The sequence below is a fragment of the Gymnoscopelus braueri genome (genome assembly GCF_963280865.1).
Source record: "Gymnoscopelus braueri genome assembly, chromosome: 21".
NCBI classification, from domain to species: Eukaryota; Metazoa; Chordata; class Actinopteri; order Myctophiformes; family Myctophidae; genus Gymnoscopelus; species Gymnoscopelus braueri.
Genome location: NC_137623.1, coordinates 3,443,819 through 3,470,347, shown reverse-complemented (window position 1 = coordinate 3,470,347; position 26,529 = coordinate 3,443,819). Strand labels below are relative to the sequence as shown.

Here is a 26,529-nt window from a genome sequence, read left to right as displayed (position 1 = left end):
GGTTCATGTGGTTACCTGGCATCCCTATTTTAGACACATTTTAAAACATTTATTATATTATTTATTTTTTTATGTCACTGAATGAGGAACGGTTAAATGTTAGATATGTATTTGGAACCGCTACATGTAGTTCATGTATTCATTAGAACATGTAAATAAATGTCATGGAGAGAATATTAGGTTCTTACCAGGCTGTTAGCTGACTCATACATGTTCCTCTCTATGTTCTGAGCATCAGTCACCAGGTCTTTTATGTCCTCAGCTGGGTCTCCTGTTGACATGTCCTCTACACTGCTCACCAACACACAGAGAATGAAAGAGACAAAATCAGATTCAACTCATCATATAATAAGTGATAATAGTTCAGCTGGTCTGGGGTCTAGAAGATGGTGAGAACACATTGTATTGGTTCTGCTTTCTGTGTGATGAACACTCACAGCCAGCGGACAGCGAGGTCACGGTCGTCCTGTGGGAAGTCTGTATGCCAAGACTTCATCATGTCTGCTGCAGAGAGAGGGAGGGCTGTGATGGAGTCCCAGCTGAGAGAAAGACAATGATAGAAAAGACAAATAGACATAGAAAGAGGAGGGAGAAACAATGAGGAACACATTATTATTATGATATGACTTAATATTATATGATATATATGTAACTGTACAGGTGGAAACATGACAGTTTTTTTTTCATGCGGGAGCCCTTCTAGGCCCTTCTATCCTTTTAGACAAAGTGTTTGAATGTACTCGTGCTGTTTTTACATTTCTGTCTAATACAATATTCATTCAATCAATCAATCGGTTTGGTGTACATATCCCTGACTTTATATTGTTTAGGAGGATTCACATACGTTGTGTGTGAATGTCCAGGTTCATTAGTGAAGTCAGGAGGTTTTCTTGTAGATGTGGACGCTTGATGAAGCTAGAGAGAAAAACACATATAAGTAGGCCTTGAATGACTCCCAGATCATATAGAAGCTGAACATCTGGCATGATATTAACAGATATCTGCTTCGTGTCATCGTCTAATCACCCTGTCTGGGTTGTTTTCTCAATAATGACCTGCTCTGCATTGATGATCCCACTTATAATACGGCTACTTAATAAAGAAATATATACATTGACCCAAAAGTAACAACAAAAGGATTTCATTGCTTACGGTAATGAAAGGTGCGTCCAGTGCAACGCAGTCGGCTCGGAAAACAACGTGTTGATCAGATAAAATCAATATTCTGTTACTGCATTGTCTATTTCTTCAAACGTTTTCAGAAACATTCTCGAGTGTACTGTTTAGCTGTAAATTACATTGTGTATTTGTTTACATGGCTGCCATGTTGGATACGGCAAAAATCAAGTAAAGTAGATTGAATTGAGCAGGTGCTCTGAGTCTTTAATTAGACGCTCTGTAATTGAGTTCAACGGTCATTACTAAAAAATAACAGAGCGCTGAATTCAGTGATTGGCCAATCAAAATCAAGCATTCAACCAAGCCGTGTAATAATACGTTTTAAAGGTGAATTTAATTCCAGCTGATAACCCTCAACCCAACCCTGGGTGCACGTCTACTGTTATGACATACCCAACATGTCTATATATCTATGGCATTTGAATGCATAAATGTTTTATGAACATAGTTATTATATTCTTTCATAAAAACTTTTAATACACCATACATATAACTTCAATTTATAATTGTAGTAAAACTAACCTCGTTCTTTGGAGCACCAAGTTTATTATATAGTTATAATTATTTAAAAAAAACTACAACACTAAATATAATAACATAAGAAATACAATAAACTAGTAAGTCTGTTTTAAAATGAATTAAAACTAAACTGAAATTAAGAAAATAAAGTCAAAACAATAGCAAAAATAACCTTGTCATCAGGAGAAAGGGGAGGTGCTGATGTCTGATCCATGGACTTAATCTTCTTCTCTACAGAAGAACAACAAACAAACATTCATTACACATGATGAGTATAGAAGACATGAGGTCTGATACATTGTTTTATGACTGTATATAATATCACTGTAAACTCAATTAACCACATTCACACAGCGGCCAGAGCGCGCGCGAGCGAGCGAGCGAGCGAGCGAGCGAGCGAGCGAGAGAGAGAGAGAGAGAGAGAGAGAATGAGTGAGTGAGTGTGGCTAGAACCTTACCCATCTTCATCTGACTCTTCTTCCACAGCTCAGACCTCTTCTCATCCATCAGTTTCCTGTATTCCTTCTGTATTTCACACATCAACAGACAATGACAGAGTGAAGCTACATCAAGTGTTAACACACTGTTCCTTAACCAGAGCTGCCAACTCTCACACAATGAGCGTGAGACACACACAAATGACCCTCTTCACATGCACTCACGCTACACATCATATTTCTCACGCTGTCAAATCCCCCCAAGTGAAAAACTGTGTTAACTCATGCACCACTGAGACATCCACTTCTGCTGGTATTTGAGCGATAAAGTGAATTAAATTATTGTATCTGAAGTAGCCCCACCCGTTAACTGTAGTGAAAAGCAGAAATGTTAGGTGTGTGTGTGCGTCTCTTGTATGAAGGACGCTGCACACATTTACGCTCATGTCATTCCATTGATCATTACAGTGATATTCCCAGATGTCACCGACAGGAGGATCAACAACATAGATCTTAAGATTAACTAATGTTCTATGATCTACACATCCAAAATGTTAGCTGCCGGGTGTACCCTGCAATTTACCCTGTCCGGTCAAGTTTATAACGTTAGTTTTTATTAATATTTCACAGATGCCTAATTATTTAGAACTCCTCTGTGTGTCATGCTGCGCTGCCAAGAGCAGGCAGTTAAAAGGGGGAGGGACCTTTGAATGCATGCGTGGGCAAAAAGAACAGATCTTCAAGCAAAAAACGTGACACGTGAGAGAGAGAGTGAGAGAGAGAGAGAGAGAGAGTTCTATTGCTGAGGTGAGTGATTAAAGGGATTTGACAATTTAGAATAATTTGTGCAGTCTGTCTTGACTTTATAGCTATCAGACTGTTATGGAAATCAATGTGAATATTGAATAGGAAACATATGGTGCAAAACATCAGTCAAGCTGCACCATCTGACCAATAGGAGAGTGAGAGTCACACATTTGAAAACTTGAAATGGGACATTCTGTATAATGAGTACTTTTGGTACATGTTGACGCCAATATGTTAATACTTTTACTCAAGTACATTTTGAATTCCGGTCTTTTACTTGTAACAGAGTATTTCTATATTGCAGTATTGATACGTTTAACCCCATGTAAGTAGAACACTGTTAACCTCATGAACCCTAGCTTCCCTATTCTGGGGAAAACATTCAGTGGAAATAGCAGATCTACAAGCTCACAATAGTGTGTAGATCTGTAGAGGGCCAAGAATAGACCCCTGAGGAACCCTGTTCAATTTAAGTATACAAGGTTTATATTGTTAATAAAGCTAAACTACATGTTCAAAACGTGTTTGCTACGACTGTGGTCGTATTTGTGGTTATATTTTGTTATGATTTGGTTCTAGTGTGGAATGGTGTGTGTGTGCCAGGTAGAGGTGAGACTGTGTGGGTGAATGTATGCAAATTCAGGTGTGCCAAGCCCGGAAGGCGATTGGTGGGGAACACTTCCAGGCCGGCCAGTGATTGGTGGGGAGCTTCCAGGAGTTCTGCCTTCTGAGTGGCTAATAGGATGGAGGTTCCCTATATGAGAGGAACGTAGACCTCAGAGCCCGTCTTCCTCCTCTTCCAACTGGCCACCATAACTTCTGTTTGTTCAGTTACTTATGAGTTCTTTGCTTTGATATAGTTACTTTGAGTTGGTATAGGTTGCTTTTGAGCTGGTTGATCCTTTTGCTTATTGTTTATGTTAAGAAGGTAAGATATTGTATTCTTGGTTCTGTTGGTAGGTCAGAGATATTCATTTCCAATTAGTTATTTTGACTTTATTATTATTTTTTTGTTATTCCTAAACCCTTATGTATGACCCTAACTTATGTTAACCACTTTGTTATTACTACATTTTGCACATTAAACCCTTTGTCTGTGTGGCTACTTGGGAGTTGGGGAAGGCGGGAACATATTCATGTTGTGTCTCAGGTACCCCTAGACTGGGGCATAACAGTGTCGCATTGTGAGCTTGTAGATCTGCTATTTTCACTACTTTTGAGTGACACTCTTGCATGATGAAATGGGGCATTAAGATATGGGGGGGAATTGAAACGTGGAGATACAAAGTTTCTGCCCGACAACAACGACAACCACATTAACCCTTTATACATAGTTGAACGGGGTCCCCCAGGGCTCTGAACTAGGTCTGATCCTTTATTCTCTCAACACCAAATCTGTTTGCCTAAAATAGCCGATCTAAAAGCTCACAGCGGGTTGCATTGTGATGCATTGTAAGCTTGTAGATCGACTATTTTCGTCGAATGTTCACCTCAGAAAAAGGACGCTAGGGTTCATGTGGTTACCTGGCATCCCTATTTTAGACATATTTTAAAACATTTATTATATTATTAATTTTTTTATGTCACTGAATAAGGAACAGTTAAATGTTAGACATGTATTTGGAACCGCTACATGTAGTTCATGTATTCATTAGAACATGTACATAAACGTCATGGAGAGAATATTAGGTTCTTACCTTGCTGTTAGCTGACTCATAACTGTTCCTCTCTATGTTCTGAGCATCAGTCACCAGGTCATTAATGATCTCAGCTGGGTCTCCTGTTGACATGGCCCTTACACTGCTCACCAACACACAGAGAATGAAAGAGACAAAGTCAGACATCAGATTCAACTCATCATATAATAAGTGATAATAGTTCAGCTGGTCTGGGGTCTAGAAGATGGTGAGAACACATTGTATTGGTTCTGCTTTCTGAACACTCACAGCAAGCGGACATGGATGTCACGGAGGCTCTGTGTGAAGTCTTTATGCCAAGACCTCATCATGTCTGCTGCAGAGAGAGGGAGGGCTGTGATGGAGTCATAGCTGAGAGAAAGACAAAGATAGAAAAGACAGAGACATAGAAAGAGGAGGGAGAAACAATGAGGAACACATTATTATTATGATATGACTTAATATCATATGATGTATATGTAACTGTACAGGTGGAAACATGACAGTTTTTTTTATGCGGGAGCCCTTCTAACCCCCCCCCCCCCCCCACAGACAATTATAATTAAAAATAAACAAGAATAATAATGATTATATTTATATATACACATACATGTACTGTATAAACATATATTAACCACTTAAACCCCATTATCTGTATTCGGGGAAAACTTTAAAAGGTAAAAAATGGTAGATCTACAACTAATACTTAGTTTCAATTGTACTCTTAGTATATTTTGATATCAATACTTTTGTACTTCTACTCAAGCATCATTTTGAATGAATACTTGTGGTATTGCTACTTTAGTAAAAACAAACAAATCTGAGTACTTCTTCCACTACTGGTAATAATAGTAGTAGTAGTAATTGTTGTGTAAACATATAAATATTGACAAATAAAATCAAACAACATTTTAAAGATGTTCTACTCTGTACATATAGTGTTTTATATTTGTGATGATATTGAATGTTTGGTGCTATTTTATATGTTGATGAATTGAATACCTAGGACCCCAATGGAAACAAGACCGCAAGGACTTTTTTGGTGTTATCCTTTTAGACAAAGTGTTTGACTGTACTCTGTGCTATTTTTACATTTATGTTTAATAAAATATTCAATCAATCAATCAAAAGGTTTGGTGTACATATCCCTGATCACCTTTAAACATATTTTATAAAGACATAAAACCATCATCATCATCATAAATAATTCAAATGTGAATTCATTCATTGTGTCTATCAGTTGAGGTTCACACAGATCAGTGATACTTTGTGTTTTCAGGTCCAGGTTCACAACTGAGGTTCAAAGGTCAATCCTTTGAACTGTCACTGTTCATAGACATTAGGGCTGAACGATTTTGGGAAAAAATCTAATTGCGATTTTTCTGACTGATATTGCGATTGCGATTTGATTGCGATTTTTTTAAATTTTCTTTAAAAGAAAAATCTTAAATTTTTCTTAAAGTCAAGCTTCAGTTTAGTATTCACTGTGTACGTTTAAAAAGTAATGGAACATTACCAAATGGCATACCATTTATTTACTGTTCTAGATTCTAATAAATAAGGATGAGAACTAAAAGATATGAATTGCTTCATTGCTTCCAACATGTATCTTCCAAGTACTTTTTTTCCCCCATGTATATATTTAAACATTTAGCTGGAATAGAAATAGCTTATTTTTGTAAACAACCCAACATTGAACTTGTTAAGTCATTAACTTATGGCTCAAGAAGAGAAGCTTTTTCTGAAATGAAGTTCAATAAATAAAAATAAATTTAAAATTAAACAAATAATTACCATTTTGTGTAAACAATTCACAGCAGTGAAATAAGTAGGTCTTTCACTTAGGGCTCCAGAAGCATATTTACTGATATCCAGTATTTAGCTTATGTAGATTAACATTCAACTAAAATGTAACACTTTTTTGTCTCACAAGGCAAAGTGCTGTACATTGTATTACCACTACTCCTTGGAAGTGAAAAACTCAGAATACATAACGCAGTGGTGGAAAGTAACTAAGTACATTTACTTAAGTACTGTACTTAAGTACAATTTTGAGGTATTTGTACTTTACTTGAGTATTTCTAATTTCCAATACTTTAACTTCTACTCCACTACATCTCAGAGGCAAATATTGTACTTTTACTCCACTACAATTATTTGAAAACTTTAGTGACTAGTTACTTTGCAGATATAAATTATAATATTATAAAACCTACATTAACCACTTTAGCCCTATTTTATACCTAGGTAATTTGAAAATAGCCGATCTACAAGCTCACAACGCGCCGCGACGCGTTGTGAGCTTGTAGATCTGCTATTTTCAAACATTAGTACTTCTACTTTTGGTACTTACATTTTGATACCAATACTTTTGTAGGCCTACTTTTATTCAATTCAATTTTAAATTTGGGACTTTTACTTGTAACAGAGTACTTCTACATTGCAGTATTGATAGTTTTATTTAAGTACAACATTTGAGTACTTTTTCCACCACTGTACATAAGTGACAAAGATACTGTTCATAGTCGCTTCTATTGGGCTTGTTTTCATAGACAGGGTTGCTTATTTCTCTCACAAAACCTGGCAACACTGACCAGGAAGTGCTTTGCATCGAATTGTTTACATTGGATCACAGCATCCAACAGTAATAGTTTAATAATGATGGGAAAAATACACTTACAGAAACAAACATAGATAGGAGCAACACTACTACTACACTACTTGTGTCGCACCGAAAATAATGTTTTACCGCTACGCGCGGCATCGGGGACTTAAGTTGCGCAACACGGCCGTTCGACAAACTTTAAATACTCGCAGCCGACGGCGAGGGACCTAATTATGAGAGGGACAGAGCGAGAGAGAGAGGGGGGGGGGGGGGGGGGGGCGCTGCCCTCTCGCTCCCTGTAGAGAGAGGCAGCCACTCTGGAGAGAAGGAGACAAGTCCCGCGGGTGCTCTGGGATTGATATTAATATTACAATGATTTATTATGATAAAATAAAAAATAAAAAAATCGCGGCCTTTGCGATTAGCTAATCGCGTGGTTTCAAATCGCGATTTCGGTTTGAAAACGATTAATCGTTCAGCCTTAATAGACATGCAGCTGGATAATCAGAGAAATGTTCACCAAGAAAGAAAGAAAGAAAGAAAGAAAGAAAGAAAGAAAGAAAACAGACAGAGAGCCAACGTACCTTGTGGATAAAATCTTCGTCATTTTGCAGTTTCTGCATCTTATATCCTCAGCAGTGTTCCTGGAGCCACAGCCTCTACATCTCCAGTAATCATCATCAGTGGTTGGTTTTGCTGGTCTTTTCATCCTGACAAACAAACACAACAAGAGTCAAGTTAGTTGTGTATTAAATCTGTGTTCATTCATTCACATCCTGCATTCATGATAACTTCTCGATAGCTAAATAATGTTTTCATTTGAATAATTTGCACTTATGAGATGACATTGTCATGTTATAGTGTTATATGTACATTGTATAGTGTGTTGTATAGTTTTATAGTGTGTATATTGTATAGTGTTATAGTGTGTATATTGTGGAGTCTTCACATACTTTGTGTGTGAATGTCCAGGTTTAGTGAAGTCAGGAGGTTTTCCTTTAGACCGGTCACTCTTCATAGACACACGGCTGGATGTTGGAGACTCTGGTCTGTCAGATCCCTCCTCCTCTCTCTCCACACACTGACTCATCTTTAGGTCTTTATTAAACCTGTCAACGTTACAGTCAATGAAATACATCAGAAAACAGGAAATGCTGGGACATAAGGGTTATGCTGAATGCATTTCAGGGGGGGGGGCATACCAAGTACAGAGCCAAATAAAAGGTCATGTTAAATGTCTGGAAAAAACACATGAACATGAATCCAACACGTTAATAGAAAAGATATTGTGTAAACAGACAAACAAAAAACATTAATTGACACAACAGTAATGATAGTTCTGTCAACAAGTCTATGAAACTATCTATGAAATCTATGAAGAAGTTTAATTTGCAACACAAGCTACAAACTAGCTGTAATTATAATGGTTTATTACACGGCTTGGTTGAATGCTCGATTCTGATTGGTCAGTCATCGGTCATTATTTCTGGATAATGTCCGATGATAATAACTGGTGAGACCGACGAGGAAACTGTGTAATCAGAGACTCAGAACACCTGCTCATATCAACCTGCGCTGCTTGGTTTTATGCTTTATCCAACATGACAGCCATGTAAACAAACAACCAATGTCATTTACAACTAAACGTTGCTCTCAAGAATGTTTTTGAAAACATTTGAAGTGAAAAACTGAGAAACTGAGAAAATAACCGAGAAGTTATTCTATTTGCTTTAAATTTCAATAATGACTACCTCCCCATACATTATCCCTTGCTTAATGTCCTGATCTGACTTCTAAAAGTGTTGCCACACACACACACACACACACACACACACACACACACACACACACACACACACACACACACACACACACACACACACAGAGAGAGAGAGAGAGAGAGAATGAGGAGGGAGACAGAGACGGAGCGAGATATAGGCTACAGAGAGACAGACAGACAGACAGACAGACAGACAGACAGACAGACAGGGTAATAAGTAGAAAGTGAAAGTAAAAACGGTTCCATTGTTTGTTAAGTTTAGACAAACTTTGTAAACAACACTGAAGGTTTCTGGTATAAGTTATAACACACTTAAACAACATTAACTTTAACAACATAGAATAAGTTATAAAACACATTACATTAACTTGTAGAACATAAATCTCTCACCCTATATGAACTGATGGAGGACTGTGTTTACTTCATACTTCTGACACTGTTCAGTTTGGTGTTGCCAGATTGTGTGACAGAAACAAGCAGCCAGGTCTATGAAAACAAGCCCAAAAGAAGTGACTAGGTCACATGATCACACACACACACACACACACACACACACACACACACACACACACACACACACACACACACACACACACACACACACACACACACACACACACACACACACACACACACACCAGCTAAATGATTTAATAATGTAGCACAACACGTCTCAGACATCTTGAGAAAAGAAAGTGAAATATTTGGAATATGGTTGAAACATTTTTAACAAACTACATCTTATATGGGGGTCCCTCGCACAAAACATGTTCAGATGGGGGTCCGTGGACAAATACATAGGCTATTATTTTGGTTTTCCTTGAAAATGAAAATTAACATGAAAATGTTTGAGAACCACTGGTTTAAACGACAATAGGAAGTCCATATAATAAAACTTTAGAAACAAGCCCAACTAAAACCTCCAACAAGAGACTTTACAGAAAAAAACAAGCCCAGAGTTGCTTATAATAAGCAGACATGGCAACACTGGGTGTTTCCTACTGCACAGCACAGCAGTGACGTCATCACATTCAGTCTGAAGGGGGGGGGTTTGGATAATTATGCTACAGAGTTTTTATACGTGCATTTACTCTACCTTTTACTTATTGTTATGTTTTATATAATATGTAGTTATGATGATTTTATATCATTATGGGTCAAACATATTCTTATTTTGTCGTGGATCATTCCTCTAAAAGTCACACACACCCCTTTCCCTGTGGTAATGGTTTCTTCCAAAAGTTGCACAATATATGGCAGCATGTACAATACGCACACAGTGTGTGTGTGTGTGTGTGTGTGTGTGTGTGTGTGTGTGTGTGTGTGTGTGTGTGTGTGTGTGTGTGTGTGTGTGTGTGTCAAGTGAATGAGGTTTTATACACACTTTACACTTGATTGTATTACTTCAGTAAATATTTTCATGAATACTTTGTTTTCGATCTCTATACAAATTACAATGTTGTGATGTGACGTGTTGTGTGCTTGTAGATCTGCTATTTTCAAAATATTTTTATACATTTGAGACATGTGTGAAGACTTGTGAACAACTTGTGAAAAGGGACATTATTTTTAATGAGTACTTTCTACTTGGTATTTTAAGTACATTATGATACAAATACTTTTGTACTTTTACTCAAGTAAATTTAGAATTCCGGACTCTTACTACAGTGTTTCTACATTGCAGTATTGATACTTTTACTTAAGTAAGAAACAATTGAGTACTTTTCCCATCACTGGCCGAAACACATGGTTAGATGAATTTGTCCCAAACAGATGTCCAGACCTCTGCTCTGCTCTATTCCTGCTTTAACCACAGATTACCAGACTAACCCTGTGTTAGTTTATGTACAGCTCTGTGTTTCACTGTGTTGTCCAGTTAATAATCAAAATAATCAAAATAATCATATGTGAACAGGGGACCCCCCAAAGTAATCTTATTTGAACTGGGGACCCCCCAAAATAATCATATGTGAACTGGGGACCCCCCAAAGTAATCTTATTTGAACTGGGGACCCCCCAAAGTAATCATATTTGAACTGGGGACCCCCCAAAGTAATCTTATTTGAACTGGGGACCCCCCAAAGTAATCTTATTTGAACTGGGGACCCCCCAAAGTAATCTTATTTGAACTGGGGACCCCCCAAAGTAATCATATTTGAACTGGGGACCCCCCAAAGTAATCATATTTGAACTGGGGACTCCCCAAAGTAATCATATTTGAACTGGGGACTCCCCAAAGTAATCATATTTGAACTGGGGACTCCCCAAAGTAATCATATTTGAACTGGGGACCGCCCAAAGTAATCATATTTGAACTGGGGATCCCCCAAAGTAATCATATTTGAACTGGGGACTCCCCAAAGTAATCTTATTTGAACTGGGGACCCCCCACAGTAATCATATTTGAACTGGGGACCGCCGAAAGTAATCTTATTTGAACTGGGGACCCCCCAAAGTAATCATATTTGAACTGGGGACCCCCCCAAAATAATCATATTTGAACCGGGGACCCCCCACCCTGACAAGCACTTAGAATTGTAGGAGTTGAGGCATTACATTTAGTTTGACTGATAAATATTGTGAGCTTGTAGATCAGCTATTTTCAAATGTTTTGCCTCTTTCTCATATAATTGACAGTTTGGCCAATGTTTGACCAGTTTTAATAGTATAGTTAGTTAATTCAGTAATGGTCTTTACTCTTTACTGTATAAAACCATTTTCAAGACGTCATAGATGGCTTCATAGACTTGTTTGAGAGCACTGTCATCAGTGTTCTGTCCATTACTGTTTATAAATAAAAAATAAAAATAAAAAAAAGCCTAAAAAAATGATACATGAGAGACACAAACGTCTCTGGGTATTGAAAACCTCAAGGGATGCGTCTGTGACGTATATACCATGCGACCACTTAAACTTTAGATTTCAGATGCTAGAACTTATGACCAACTAATGGAGTATATGTTAGCCTACACACTTGGATAGAACTAATCATTTTCCAGTGTGCAGGAATTTAAAGGTGGTTTATTTCTCTCTGTAAACACACAGACAAACTCATTACAGCAGCTCTTCCACTCGTTGCAAACTCTGCTCTTCTGTCCATTACTGTTTGCATCTGGCAAATTACTGTTTGCAGCCAGATCTGCATCTGGCTCTCTGACAACAAACTTTCATTACACCTGGGTAAAACAGAATCCATCCTCTTTGGGTCCAGTCCTAACCTTAGCAAGGCAGAGAGTTTCACGATCAAAGTGGGTGATGATGTCATCCAAAGAAAGGATGAAATTACCTACCTGGGCTCCATCTTGGAGGCAAACCTCTCTGGTAACAAAAACGCCGAAAAAGTGATCAAAATTGTCAACCAAACAACACGCTATTTGTGGAGGATTGATCGCCTAGTCAGTAAGAATACTCTGAAGATTCTTGCAGGGGCCCTCATTCAAGGTCATTATGATTATGCATGCACTTCATGGTATCACAACACCTCCAAGGCCTTAAAAACAAGGCTCCAAACATCCCAAAACAAACTTGTAAGGCTACTTCTTGGCCTCAATCACAGAACCCATCTAACCCCTGCTCATTTTGCTAGGATTGGATGGCTTAGGGTTGAGGACAGAGTACAGCAACTTGCTATGGGCCTGGTCTTCAAGATACACCACAACATTGGGATCCCCCTGTATTTGTCAAAATACTTCCAAAATGTTAATGCAGTCCATGATCATAACACCAGAGGCAGCTCCACGGATCATGTTCAACCCAGATTTGGCTCAACTAAGGGTATGAACTCGTTCTCATGCTATTCAACAAAAATGTGGAATGCCCTACCAAAAGGAGTAAAGGAGTGTAAAACCCTACTCACTTTCAAAACTGCCCCAAAGATACACCTTCAGGAGGCTGCATTTCGAAAATGGCCCCTGTCCAAGTCTTAACCTACCCCCCCCCCCTCCTTCATTTTCCTCTTTTGTATATATATATATATTTTTTTTCTCTCGTCATACCAGTAACCTGAAAGCTGATTGTATGACATTCTATATAGTAGTGTGTATATCTGCCTGCCTCTTATATTTCATCATGATTTGTGTGCATGGGGTTCTCATCTTAAACAAGCTTAGTGCTTAATGAGGGTTTCCAGTTTAGTAGACCTTGTATTGTGAATTTGTACTTCCATGTACTGTTATGTACTGTCATGTACTATTCTCATGTCTTTCTAAATAAACTACATCAATCAATCAATCAATTTGTTTGTTTGTTTGTTTGTTTGTTTGTTTACACATGATCTTTTCTATATTAATATGTTGTATGTTTAATGTTTAAGCTGCCATACATCTGTATGACTGATCTGTAACACCAGGTAGTTCTAGTTTAGTCAGCTTCATTGTTTAGGAAGTCTCCACCAGTTCAAACTTTGAGTTTTACCATTTATTAATGATACATTTTATAACATGATTAAAGCATTTATGAAGCATTTATTAATGATACATTTTATAGCATTATGAAAGCATTCATGAAGCCTTTATTAATGATACATTTTATAACATTATTAAAGTATTTATAAAGCATTTATTAATAATACATTTTATAACATGATTAAAGTATTTATAAAGCATTTATTAATGATACATTTTATAACATTATTAAAGTATTTATAAAGCATTTATTAATAATACATTTTATAACATTATTAAAGTATTTATAAAGCAGAATCCGACCGGACACAATAATGTTGTGTCTGTAGGACAATGCTAAATGCAGACACTAGAGGGCAGCATCATGCAGCTCAGCTCCACACAGCAGTGTTTATGGAGAGATGACATTGATTGAGTAATTGATTGATTGATTGATTGAATACTTCATTAACAGTTTGCAATTTGTGCAGGTTTACAATGATTGTTAAAAGGATAACACAAAAAGCCATAGGGGCTTGTTTCCATTGTGGTCCTGTGTATTCAATTCATTATGGACATACAATGTATACAATAATAAACAAGACATAATCAACACTAGTAGCAATGAACGTATATGTACAGTAAACATGGGGGGGGGGGGGGGGTCATTTCTGGTGTTAAGGCTAGAGGGCTTTTCTAGGACCCTTTAGACATTGCAGATAGGTGCTTTTTTATGGTGTTTTTTTAAGGAGGGTATATATAGGAGTTACACTTTTGTAATGTTTGTTGTAAGAGCGTTCCACGTTTTGGTGGCCTAGCAGTAGAACACATTTGACCCCATGTTTGTGCCGAATCTGGGCTGAGTGAGGTCAGTGGAGACACGTTTGGAAAAGATACAGAGAGACCCCTGTTACTGAACAAACACTCTATAGCAATGATTACTATCACAATATAGATCTATTTAACACTGTTACTGAACAAACACTCTATAGCAATGATTACTATCACAATATAGAGCTATTTAACACTGTTACTGAACAAACACTCTATAGCAATGATTACTATCACAATATAGAGCTATTTAACACTGTTACTGAACAAACACTCTATAGCAATGATTACTATCACAATATAGAGCTTTAACCTTTAACATTTCTTTTTAAGTTTCAACCAAGAAAGATCACGTACCCTACCTTTAAAACACAGTATTGATGTGTCATTTATTATTACAAAATACTTATCTGCCCATTTTTTTATTTGAGCTAAAAAGCATATTATTTTACACTTTGGCTATTTAAAAATAGCGGATCTACAAGCTCGTAGCGCGGCACCGAACGAACGAACTTGTAGATATGCTATTTTTGTAGATCTGCTATTTTTGATGTTTTTTTGCAAATCTTTGAATATATATATTATTTTTAAGCAAACATTTTTACCTCAAATCTTTGCTTCTTGGGGGTCCCTGGAACAACATATTGAGTTGGGGGTCGGCGGCCAAATACACATAATTTTGGGGGTCCTTGACATGAAAAAGATTGAGAACCTAAGTTCAACCACTGATATAGAAACATAGGTTTTTCATAATACTGTTGGAATTTAGAAGACATTTTGTAGAATCGGCTTCAGGTCTTAATGGGTTAAAACATGACTACAAATTCACTCCCACTATTGAGAGAGCGCCCCCACTGGAGGTCTGGGAGAACGATGAACTGCAGCTGTCACTGCATTCCCTATGAGAGGATATGAGAGTTAGAGCCTACTTTTAAAATGATCCTACATGAACTGGAGACGATATAGATTTGAACAACAATATGTTTCCAAATGTATGGAGTGTCTTTATCAACATATCTTCTTGTTTTCTCAATAGTTGATGTGTTTCACATTTCATTTGCCACTTGAATGGGTTTTACCCATAATGTTTACACAGCAGAGGGTAGACGGCAGACAGACAAGTAGTCGCATTTCAGTGACAACACTGTCTTTATGAGCATTATTGTTCGTGTCTATATTTTGAACATATGTCATAGGCATACATTAATGTTCTCCCTACTACGGAGCTCCGACGGTACATGAAAAAAATGTAAAACGTGTGGGTTTACAGTTGTTGTATTAACTTGCCTGAATGTAAGTTGGGGAAATAACCCAACTACATGGAGGAGTGACATATCCAGACAGTTTCACCGACTTAGTGAATTCTCCAGGTTAGTATTAATATACAAATAGTCTTGCAAGATGCTGTTTGGATAATTGATAGAACTTTTGACCCTTGGCACTTGGATAAAACTGATCATTTTCCAGTGTGCAGGAATTTAAAGGTGGTTTATTTCTCTCTGTAAACACACAGACAAACTAAAGGCACATTACAACAGCACTTCCACTCGTTGCAAACTCTAGTCCTATTCTGAACAATATATCAATAAGGTGCATATTCTAATTAGTAAATACTCTCACTTGTAAACAGTATATAGTATATGATATACAAATATCACAAAGAATACTTCTCTCTTGTACCAAAATGATCAGTTATGAATTGCATCAAATCTCACAGTCCTCTAGTTATTAGAACAACAGTAAACATTTCACCTTGTAAACAAAATGAAGATTGTAACAGATGTAGAATGGTCTGGGATGGTGTGAGAGCCTCATGTGTATGTCTTGTTGTTGTTGAATGTTATGTGATTGTTTTTTTTTTTGTCATTGTTTGTGCGTTGTGCCTGAGGACCCCCTGGAAGACGAGATGATGCATCTCAAGGGGTTTATCCTCCAATAGAAAAATGTTTATCTTCCAATAAAAAGATTCTCTTTAGCATAACTCTCAAAAATAATACTTGTGTTCCCCAAAACTAAATATATTAGCTGCATACTGTAACATTACTCTGGTTACTAGAACCACAATGAAAACATTTTACACAACAAACCATTCACATCTCATTCAGTCCTGGCTACAGATGAGCTTCTTAACCTAACTCCATGTCACAGTAGGTATAATACCAGGTAAGCATTTCTGATGACATATAATGTGCATTCCACACCATAGGTGATTTTTGCCTTTGCCCCCCCCCCCTCCCCCCTCCCCCTAAAAGTCACCTATGTTCCAGACGCACATTTGCTTCACAGATACTCTTCTCCGTTTATGCCTTCATTCAACACATTCACTATTGTCGTGAATATCGGGTCAGGTTAGCTGTGAATCTAAACATAGGATCCGGCTGAGCTCTTGGTTCTCACAAAGCGCATTCTAATATTAGGCAAGAGTGCCTGTTTGACACTAGAACAGTTGCCCTTTTCAGTCAAGCTAGCCGAGATAAGTTAAAACAAACTTATAAAACGTATACTAATCTTTTCTAAATTCATAGTTAGATAGGACTAAGTTTTAGTAAAATAGGGCCGAGGGAAAACCCTTTAGTGGGATAGAATGATCACTCTGTGTCTAAATCCGAGGTTAATGACGGCATCATTGTTAAAGGGATTTTGACGCTCTGTCCAGAGAGCTCTGACAGTTGGAGCAGAGCGCCTTTCTTTTAAATAACTTTAACTATAAAGGTATACAACGTCGGATATATTACTGTTTAGACTTATTTCAAAGCTAATAAAATGTTGTATAATAACGTTATAACGGGAGCATATGGAAAAGTACAGTCTTATAGATAAGGTTTAAGGGAAGGATGTCATGTGTTCAGATCAAGGCAGACGTTAAATCAGTGCCCTGAGAGAAGGAGGCGGGTCAAGCATTGTTTAGACAAGGAGCCTATTTGTGATTGACGGTCACAGACAGCAGGTAGTTTATTTATACTAAACTGTCTGTATATAATGGCTCGCATTGGAAGCAAACAGGACTCTGTGTTTTTGGGCTACACACAGATGTCGCGTCCAACAGGATAAAATGGATCTATGGACTATGCACTGTACGTCGAATTGACTTGTATGTATGGGATGCTGAGAACTCTGACAATAAAATGGAATTGTTAAGAAAGAAAAGCTCCGGTCTCTGAACGATGATTATTTATTCCCCGCCTCCGGAAATGGATCCGTATTTCTGCCGGTTCTCTTATGACTCAGATACCACATTAACTTGGCGAACCAGCTAGTCTCGTTGCTGATGGGAATCAGACGATTATACAGCATTTAAGGTATGTGATTGTATGCTTTTCATGTTGCCTGATCTGGGTTCCTGTCGGCATGTTAAAAACGGACCGGTCGTCTGGTTCCGGCCGGGATGCCTCTGTTTCCGGCGGGGTTTTTGTCTTCGTTCGGGGCCTTTGTTTTTACCGTCTCTGGAGACGCGCTTGGTGAGTAGGCTTATCACCATACAGTGGACGTCTGTGTTACAATCCTTTGTATTCCCTTTGGAAAGACAGTGATGTGACATCTAGTTTCACATTTGGCTTAAGCATAGGAGGCATGGCGTTCAACCGTTATGTTTAATTCCTCTTTGATGGTTCACATCATGGATTAATTAGATTGCAAGTTGAACAATTTAAATGGATATTTGGCTTGTTGTGGCTTGTTGTGTTCCACCCGTAGGCTAATATTTCATTTCTTAATGGGGATTCTAGCCATTAATTAATTAAGTATACGAGTTAAGAAATGAATGGACATTTAACTTGTCGTGGTTCACTGTACGTTTAAGTCCTTTATGGACTGTATATGTTAAGACTCTTTATGTATCCCTGGAAGGCACAGAGGTTGCATTCAGTGTACTGGAAAGAGATGGGTTCTCATTCGGTTCTTGATGATATTGAGTCTTGTAAATGGATCCTCGCTACTGGTAGATTGGCCTGATCAGCCTTTCTAAACGCGAGCGCCCTGGTATTTCACAACGGCTAACGAGGCATTTAATTTGCATTTGGCTTAAGTGGGACTCTGGGTCGTAAAAGAGATCTATTTGTAGCTAGTCCAAAAAGCACAGGGTTGCATTTGGCACCTGAAAAACGATGTCTCGTATTCAGTGTATAGATAGGAAAGTAGCTGGGAGGCCGCGTCTCCGCGCGGAGACGTGGCGTTCGCCAGCGTGCCAGAAAGTACAGGTTTACATCTGGTGTAGCGCTTAGTGAGACCCGGGAGAAGTTGACTGAGGTATTTGTTTTGTGTGTTTCAATGATATTATTTTTCTGGGGAGTGCTTGTGGCCTGGCTTGGCTTGTGTTGTCTGTACTGTTCCTACAGTGTAACTACGTGGATTTAAGCTGCGCGATGCGCATGTGTGTTTTTTTCTTTTTCCCATTTATATTTTTTTACGTGGGTCTTGTTCGTTTGCTTTGTTTGTTCAAAACATTTTTATAGGGGATAATGTTTTGAAGAGGGGAATGGAGTATTATAACATTTAAAAACTTTTGTTTGGACTTATAGTTCCGCTATATTATTATAAGAAATGGACAGAACTATGTGGTTGAAACTGGAGGCTGTAGATAGGTTGGTTGAGTGGAGTAAATTGTGGAGTAATTATTTTATCTTGGCCTATTGCGTCGAGTGGACGAAATTTGTGTAAATAGGAAGTTGGTTTTGATTTTTGGAAACCCACGGAGGGGAATAGAACGGTTATGTTTTGGTTAAGAGCCAGTTTTAGAATGTGGCTGTTTATAGGATTAAAGAAGCGTCTTGCCTCTTGACTTCGTGAACAGGTGTAGATAGGAGATTTAAATTTAGAGCAGCGTAGGCCTGCTGTTCCGTGTTGCTGTTTATTTTAAGGGGGAGGACATTTTCGCATGGCTCATTCTTCTGTCTGGGAGCTGTCAGTCAAACAGCGCAATTTGTAGTTTTTGGGGCCGGGAATGTCGTTTTTGCTACATGTCTTGACTTCCGCGTTGTCGCGTCATATCCGGTGCATCGTCGGTGTTGCTGGAGAGACGGGAGACGCAGCTAAGTTTTAGCTTGTAAATCTTAAAAGGCTACTTTTCTTATATATATCGCATTCGTAATATTTTCTTCTTTAAACGCTTGTATGAGAATCCTTTTGTTTGGATGGAATAAGAACTTTTAAGGGAGTAAAAGTATTTATTTTTATTTTTACATTTAAAATAATTTCACTTTACCCTGTAGTTGAATGGGCTCTTCACACGTCTTCTCGTGTGTGGAAAAGGTTTCTATTGACTGTGTTTAAGCGCAAGAAGGCGTTTAGTTTTTCACGCTGTTTTTCACGTTTTTAAGGTTCTCTGGGGTTATTTGTCTGTTTTGACACATGAGTATGGAGCAGTGTCTTAATTTTCGTTGAGATGTTTTACCGTTGTTTTTCTCTTATAGTTGTTAAGTGCTCGTTGTGAGAAGAGTTAAACAGGGGTGTGGGCTATGCAGTAGCACAAGTAACGTGTTTCTTTTTGTGTCTCTGGGACACTTGTTGAATGGCATTATTCCTTTGTGAGGAACTAGTAAAAAGAGACGTTTTTGAGTGCTTATTGAATGGCTGTTTCTATGTTATTGAAAGAGGAGTAAGGTCGGGTTGTGGGTTGTATTGTTTATTGTGAGGAATAGATTAAGTTAGCTAAAATCACTGTTGATGTTCAAGTTAAGTGAGTTAAGGTATTGTAGAGACATATTGCTTTGTTATCTAGCAATGACTGTGGCTTTTTATTATTAGATTGATCATCAATAGGCCGTCATGGGAGTGATGTATTGGAGTTGGATAAGGTCATTTTTAGGGAACAATAGCCTGTGATGTACACATAGGTTACTCTGGTTTCGCTGGCTGGCCCAGGGAATGGGAGTAAGTTGTCTTCTAAGGACCTAAGTCCGACTTTATTTGAATAACATTTCTGTGGAAGCATATAGTGTTACTTTTCCATGTTACCTTTATAGGTAAAACATTGTTTGTTTGTTGTGTTAACAATTAATCTTTTATTTCATGGATAGCCTTCACAAGTGAGGCTTGTCAGTATGGCTTGAGTGTCTTGTGCCAGCTTAACGAGGACAGTTCCTGTCTGGACGAAGTAATGTATAAACCAGACTTTTAAATTGTTACAAAATTAGAATATTTCAGATTCAGTTTTAGAAGTAACAAGAGGGGCTTAGTGTAGTCCCAGACGAGTGTCTTAATTCTAGAAAGAAGAACCTTTGATTATTGATTTTAACCGTTCATTGATGTGATTATAAGTTTCTAGAACAGAGTGTTTTTAAGTTGAGCTTCAAACCGTTCCTAAACCTTGGCGATAAAGCCTAAATACCTTTTGTTTACATTTGCTACAGCTTTTAAACATAAATCACGATAATACAGGTATTAGAGCATGCACATAGAGTGTACATGTGTTGAACAAATTCACACTCATTTTCTATATTGTATTGACAATGCTCAAAAGTTTATATGTAATAATGATTGTGGAATATCGTGTGTTGTGTAGAATGACACATGTTTGATACAATATATTACTTTAGTATTAGTTTCCGTTTGAACAAACTGCTCTGAAGTAACTGACACAATGATATCCATCGTTTGTGTTTTATTTTCAAGGAAGTGAGTACAGTGTAAAACATACTTTCAGTAGTCAGAATAATAAGAGGAGAATTTGACATTTTTGTGGAAGCAGCTGCATGCCTAGAGCATAAAATAGAATGTCAAATATTTGTGACTGAAACGATTTGAATAAATACTAATTAATGTGGCCTGAGGGGAGCATATTTGATCCAAAATAATTGGGAAAAGAAGGAGAGAATGTTCATATTGCTTTTCAAAAGAGGGAACGAGGTAACCAAAAAGCTCACACAGAAATCCCACACTAAAACTGAAGACCGCATGGAGGTCCAGTGAAAAGGACAGTGAAGGAATTGAATGCCTAATTCCCTATGTCTTGCGAGAAGTCCATGTGTCCCAACAGTTTGATATACAGAAGACCGCAGTCACAGCAGATGGCGGGTGCAACCGTTTTGAGGTGCAACCGTTTTGAGGTGCAGCTCGACGGACGTGGTCAATCATCAAAGGTTGTTTCATGCATAACAGTCACATCATCTTGCATGATCCTGTCCACGGCCTCTCAACAAACCTTCGTCTCAACGTCTCATATCATGGAGCTCTCCAGGGGGCCCAGCGGAGTCACGAAGGAACCGGTGATCCATTGAAATGAGTCACCGGAGAGGGGAGGAGTCTAGTGGGCATGAGGTAAGCCTGAAGATATTGATTGACTACAAGAATTCTAAGTCATTTCAGAAAAAGACATTTGAAGGACACTTGAAATGTACAGAGACATTACTTTAGGTGTTGGTGAATAAATACTGGAAAATACCAGAAGAAGCATCACCGTACAAGGAAAGGAAAATAGTCATCTTTTGAATTTGACACAAGGACTTGACACAACACAGATTATACTTTGGTGTGGGAGTTTAAAAAAAAATAAGAGCTAAATAACTTGCCTCTATGCCTATTTTGAAACTTGATAAACTCTTTCCTTAAAACTAATGTTAGAGATTTAGCAAATATGCTTTCAAGAGTCTACTAAATTGTAACAAAATTATAGAGTATGCAGGTTGCAGATATTGTCAGTTTATTTTTGAAAAATGCTCATTTAAAGAAAATATAGTCCTGTGGTTGTCCTTTCAGACTTCACAGTGTTGGGATATTATCATGAGTATCAAATCATGGAAAAATACATTTCGGAACATGCTTAAAACAAAATAACAAGTTAACCAGGACTCTAAGAGAGTCACAGTAAATTAAGAGATTTGGCCTTAAATGAATTACAAACTTTGGAAATTATCGCCAGGAAAATTTGGAGCAAAATAAAATGCAAATGCAGTGTGCAGTAGAAGGACTTAAAATAGGAGATTTATTATTAGGGAAATACAAGAGTCATAGGGAAAAAGGATAAGAGCTGTGGTAAATGGATGACAAAATGGAACGATTGATTGACAAAGTACAACAGGAATTAAAAGAGTAAGATATGGATAAGGTGGGGCAGATCACTTTAAAAGTGGGTGGAAGGAGTGAATGGACCAGAGTCCAGGAGAATGTACTGTCTGAAAGAATCAGATAGCAGTCAACAATTTGATGATAGGTTCTCTAATTTTAACAGCATGAGTTAAACTGTGTGTCTATGAGTGAATAACCCCTGAATGTGTGAGTATTAAGCAAGTTAGGCATCTGTTTAGCTTAAGTAGAGCAGGTATAGGTGGACTTTTGTTTTTGTACTAGGAGAAATAGAGCAGATGCTGAGATTGGAGAAGCCATCCATCTGGACCAGGATGACAGCATGCAGAAGGGAACAGCTGACCCGGGACAAACAGAGGTCGCCTGGACTTCTATCTCCAGGGAACCACAGCTATCTATCTTCACATCTCTCCACCTACCAGTGACCATCACAGACCATGGTCGAGAGGGGAGTCGTGGGGATACAGCCTGCATGAGCCGGCTACACCGGAAGAGAGAGTTCCAGACCTGACAGCCGTTTCATCTCTGTGTCACCGATCCAGCAGGAAGTGGCGACCACCAGCTACCTGTCAACTCATCATCATCGGCCCTGCAAAACACCTTGCCAAGGCCAGGGTGCAACACCTCTGTCGTCACAGATTTACAATAGTTTCTGACAAACCAGCAGCGGTTGGAAGTCCCAGGTACCTATAGGAGTCACCCGTGACACATCAAGTTGCATCTGCAAATTGAAAGGCATGACACTTTCTTTCGATCATATGAAAAGAGGGGCACCCGTACGGATCAGGTATGGATAAGAGAATCCTGATTGTCAATATCAAGTCAAGTACTGAAATAGCTGTGATTCGGTTCAGAAGCAACACCCTTAAGATGACAATTCTTGTGTGATTCACAAATTCGGACAGAAAGGATATGGGCGGGTTTTCTGGGCTATGATGGTGTGCAAATATGCAGATTGCATATCAGCATGTCCAGAGAATTCGTACTTATGCCTCATGTCAAATTGTGCAAAATGGACGGTCAAAAGAATGAATTGCGTTCGTTAGAATAGAAAAAATAAGAGCAGAACTGTGTCTCTGTATTTGCGCGTTGTCCACACAATGTAACTGCCAACTTGTAATAATGATGTTTGTATTAACTTGACTTTTTCTTAGGCTTTGTGAAAAGAAGTCCAGCCGAGAGTACAGTGATATTATTTATGTGTGTTTGATGTACAATGTTTTGTTGATGATTCACTTTATAAGTCAATAGTCTAGAGGGGAAATGGATGGACCAGTCTAAACAGAATAATTTGTCTTTTCTAACCAAAGTCTCAAAATTGCTTCATAGGTGGTGCATAGGACAACATGCCCGACAGGCCCCGAATATTTTATTGTAAAGAATATTCAGTAATCCTTTAAGAGGGGAATGTCGTGAATATCGGGTCCTGTCTATTGTCTTAGCTGTGAATCTAAACATAGGATCCGGCTGAGCTCTTGGTTCTCACAAAGCGCATTCTAATATTAGGCAAGAGTGCCTGTTTGACACTAGAACAGTTGCCCTTTTCAGTCAAGCTAGCCGAGATAAGTTAAAACAAACTTATAAAACGTATACTAATCTTTTCTAAATTCATAGTTAGATAGGACTAAGTTTTAGTAAAATAGGGCCGAGGGAAAACCCTTTAGTGGGATAGAATGATCACTCTGTGTCTAAATCCGAGGTTAATGACGGCATCATTGTTAAAGGGATTTTGACGCTCTGTCCAGAGAGCTCTGACAGTTGGAGCAGAGCGCCTTTCTTTTAAATAACTTTAACTATAAAGGTATACAACGTCGGATATATTACTGTTTAGACTTATTTCAAAGCTAATAAAATGTTGTATAATAACGTTATAACGGGAGCATATGGAAAAGTACAGTCTTATAGATAAGGTTTAAGGGAAGGATGTCATGTGTTCAGATCAAGGCAGACGTTAAATCAGTGCCCTGAGAGAAGGAGGCGGGTCAAGCATTGTTTAGACAAGGAGCCTATTTGTGATTGACGGTCACAGACAGCAGGTAGTTTATTTATACTAAACTGTCTGTATATAATGGCTCGCATTGGAAGCAAACAGGACTCTGTGTTTTTGGGCTACACACAGATGTCGCGTCCAACAGGATAAAATGGATCTATGGACTATGCACTGTACGTCGAATTGACTTGTATGTATGGGATGCTGAGAACTCTGACAATAAAATGGAATTGTTAAGAAAGAAAAGCTCCGGTCTCTGAACGATGATTATTTATTCCCCGCCTCCGGAAATGGATCCGTATTTCTGCCGGTTCTCTTATGACTCAGATACCACACTATCACTTTTATACACTTTATCTCATCATTTCTCACCTGTAAACACACAGACAAACTAAAGGCACATTACACACACCTTGCTAACTCTGGTCCTATTCCGAACAGGAGTCAGGACCCCTGCTGTCCAACATGTGCCTTGCACAGTGAGTGTCTAGCTGATTGCCTGTCCCAAATGCAACACCCAGAATGATAAAGTGTTTCACAGCTTTAGTAAATGTATTGTATGTGCCACGCTTCAACCACAGTTCACAGAATAATGTGAACAACATCCTAATGAAATACAAAAATGTATCAAATGGAATAATACATAATATGGGGGTATGCCTGTTTTAGTAAATAATATAATCATGTAGCTCAATTCCCAATATAATCATGTATCTCACATATATTATAGTATATTGTGGGTTGTATATTGAGATGGCAGATATGTCACATTAAAAAGGACAAATCAAACAATTGGGACACTTCATTAGAACACAAAATAAATTGCTACAGTCTCAGTAGTCAACTAGTGAAATGATGGTATTTTACGATGTCTCTCATATGGATTGCATTGACAGCTGCAGTACATCGTTCTCCCATACCTCGAGAGGATGCGCTGTCTCAATAGTGGGCGTGAATTTGTTGTCCGCCGTGTGTCTCTATATTGCCAACATGACAACATGACTATTAACATTGGTTCACAAGTTTCCTTACCCAGTATTAGGCTGAATACACTCAAGCCTCCAAGTCTTCCACCAAACACCCAAATGCAGGCTTCTGGACAAACAGAAGGCCGCAGACTGGCCACCCGTTTTATGCACTTCTCTTAAAGAGGCAGCGCTGTATTTCATACAGTTTCAGAAATACGCATCAGCTAAGATGCAAACATTTTCACTTCAAGGACCCTCACATTAATATGTATTCTGCCACAGACCCCCACATATTTTGTGCCAGGGTCCCCGCATGCAAGATTTGTGTTTGTTTCAAACATAGATAAATAGCCATCAGTATATATACTGTATGGTTACTTTATCATTCCATTCCATTAGGTTGACTTCAGATGAAACCTCCAGTGGTGCCTGCAGTCATCTTGGTTCCATTGGTGTAAAGTAACTAAGTACATTTACTCAAGTACTGTACTTAAGTATAATTGAGGTATTTTTTGCTTTACTGGAGTTTTTCCAATATTCAATACTTTTTACTTCTACTCCACTACATCTCAGAGGCAAATATTGTACTTTTACTCCACTACAATTATTTGAAAACTTTAGTTACTAGTTACTTTGCATAAATACATTATTATATCATACATTAACCACTTCAGCCCTATTTTATACCTAGGCTATTTGAAAATAGCAGATCTACAAGCTCACAACGTGTCGCATCGCAACACGTTGTGAGCTTTTAGATCTGCTATTTTCAAACATTTTAGTACTTTTACTTTTGGTACTTTAAGTATATTTTGACGCCAATACTTTTGTACTTTTACCCAAGTAACATTTTGAACACAGGCCTTTTACTTGTAACAGAGTATTTTTATATTGCGGTATTGCTACTTTTACTTAAGTAAAACATGTGAGTACTTGTTCCACCACTGCTTGGTTCTCCATGCATCATGTCTATCTCACCACTACTTTCTGCTCATGCATCCTTCATCAGAACGTCCACATTATGTTGATGTGGGACAACCTTAGTGATCAATGTCCATGTGTAGAATCCTACAGCAACAGTTCCTGAGCTTAAAGCTCATTTATTTATCACTTCTACCTCCTGATAGATGATAGTCTTGAGAGTAACTGACTTTACTTGATTACATATCAGAACATGTACTTTTGCAAGCCACATTATAACATTATTATATGTATTAATTTAAACTGTCAGCAAGATGGCCATAAGAATGATTCTAATAAAGTTACCTGATTCTGAAAAGTGCTCAAAAGGTCAACAGTTCGGAACTTGTTATTAAGGCATTGAATGACCTAAAAC

General features: G+C 38.1%; 1 protein-coding gene across 4 annotated transcripts in view; it reads right to left on the bottom strand.

Moving 5' to 3' along the window:
• The window catches only part of LOC308077409 (uncharacterized protein), a 312,304-nt gene that overhangs the window by 244,851 nt on the left and 40,924 nt on the right, over positions 1-26,529 (bottom strand). The window contains exons 3-5 of one of the 4 annotated variants that reach the window (XM_080418084.1): positions 7,808-7,933; positions 4,889-4,990; positions 4,640-4,742 (exon numbers count right to left, since the gene is read on the bottom strand). The exons of the other annotated variants lie outside the window; for them this stretch is intronic. Of the exons in view, the coding sequence (XP_080274210.1) occupies positions 4,640-4,742; positions 4,889-4,990; positions 7,808-7,933 (331 nt within the window). The remainder of the gene's footprint in view (positions 1-4,639; positions 4,743-4,888; positions 4,991-7,807; positions 7,934-26,529) is intronic. 4 annotated transcript variants of the gene reach the window in all.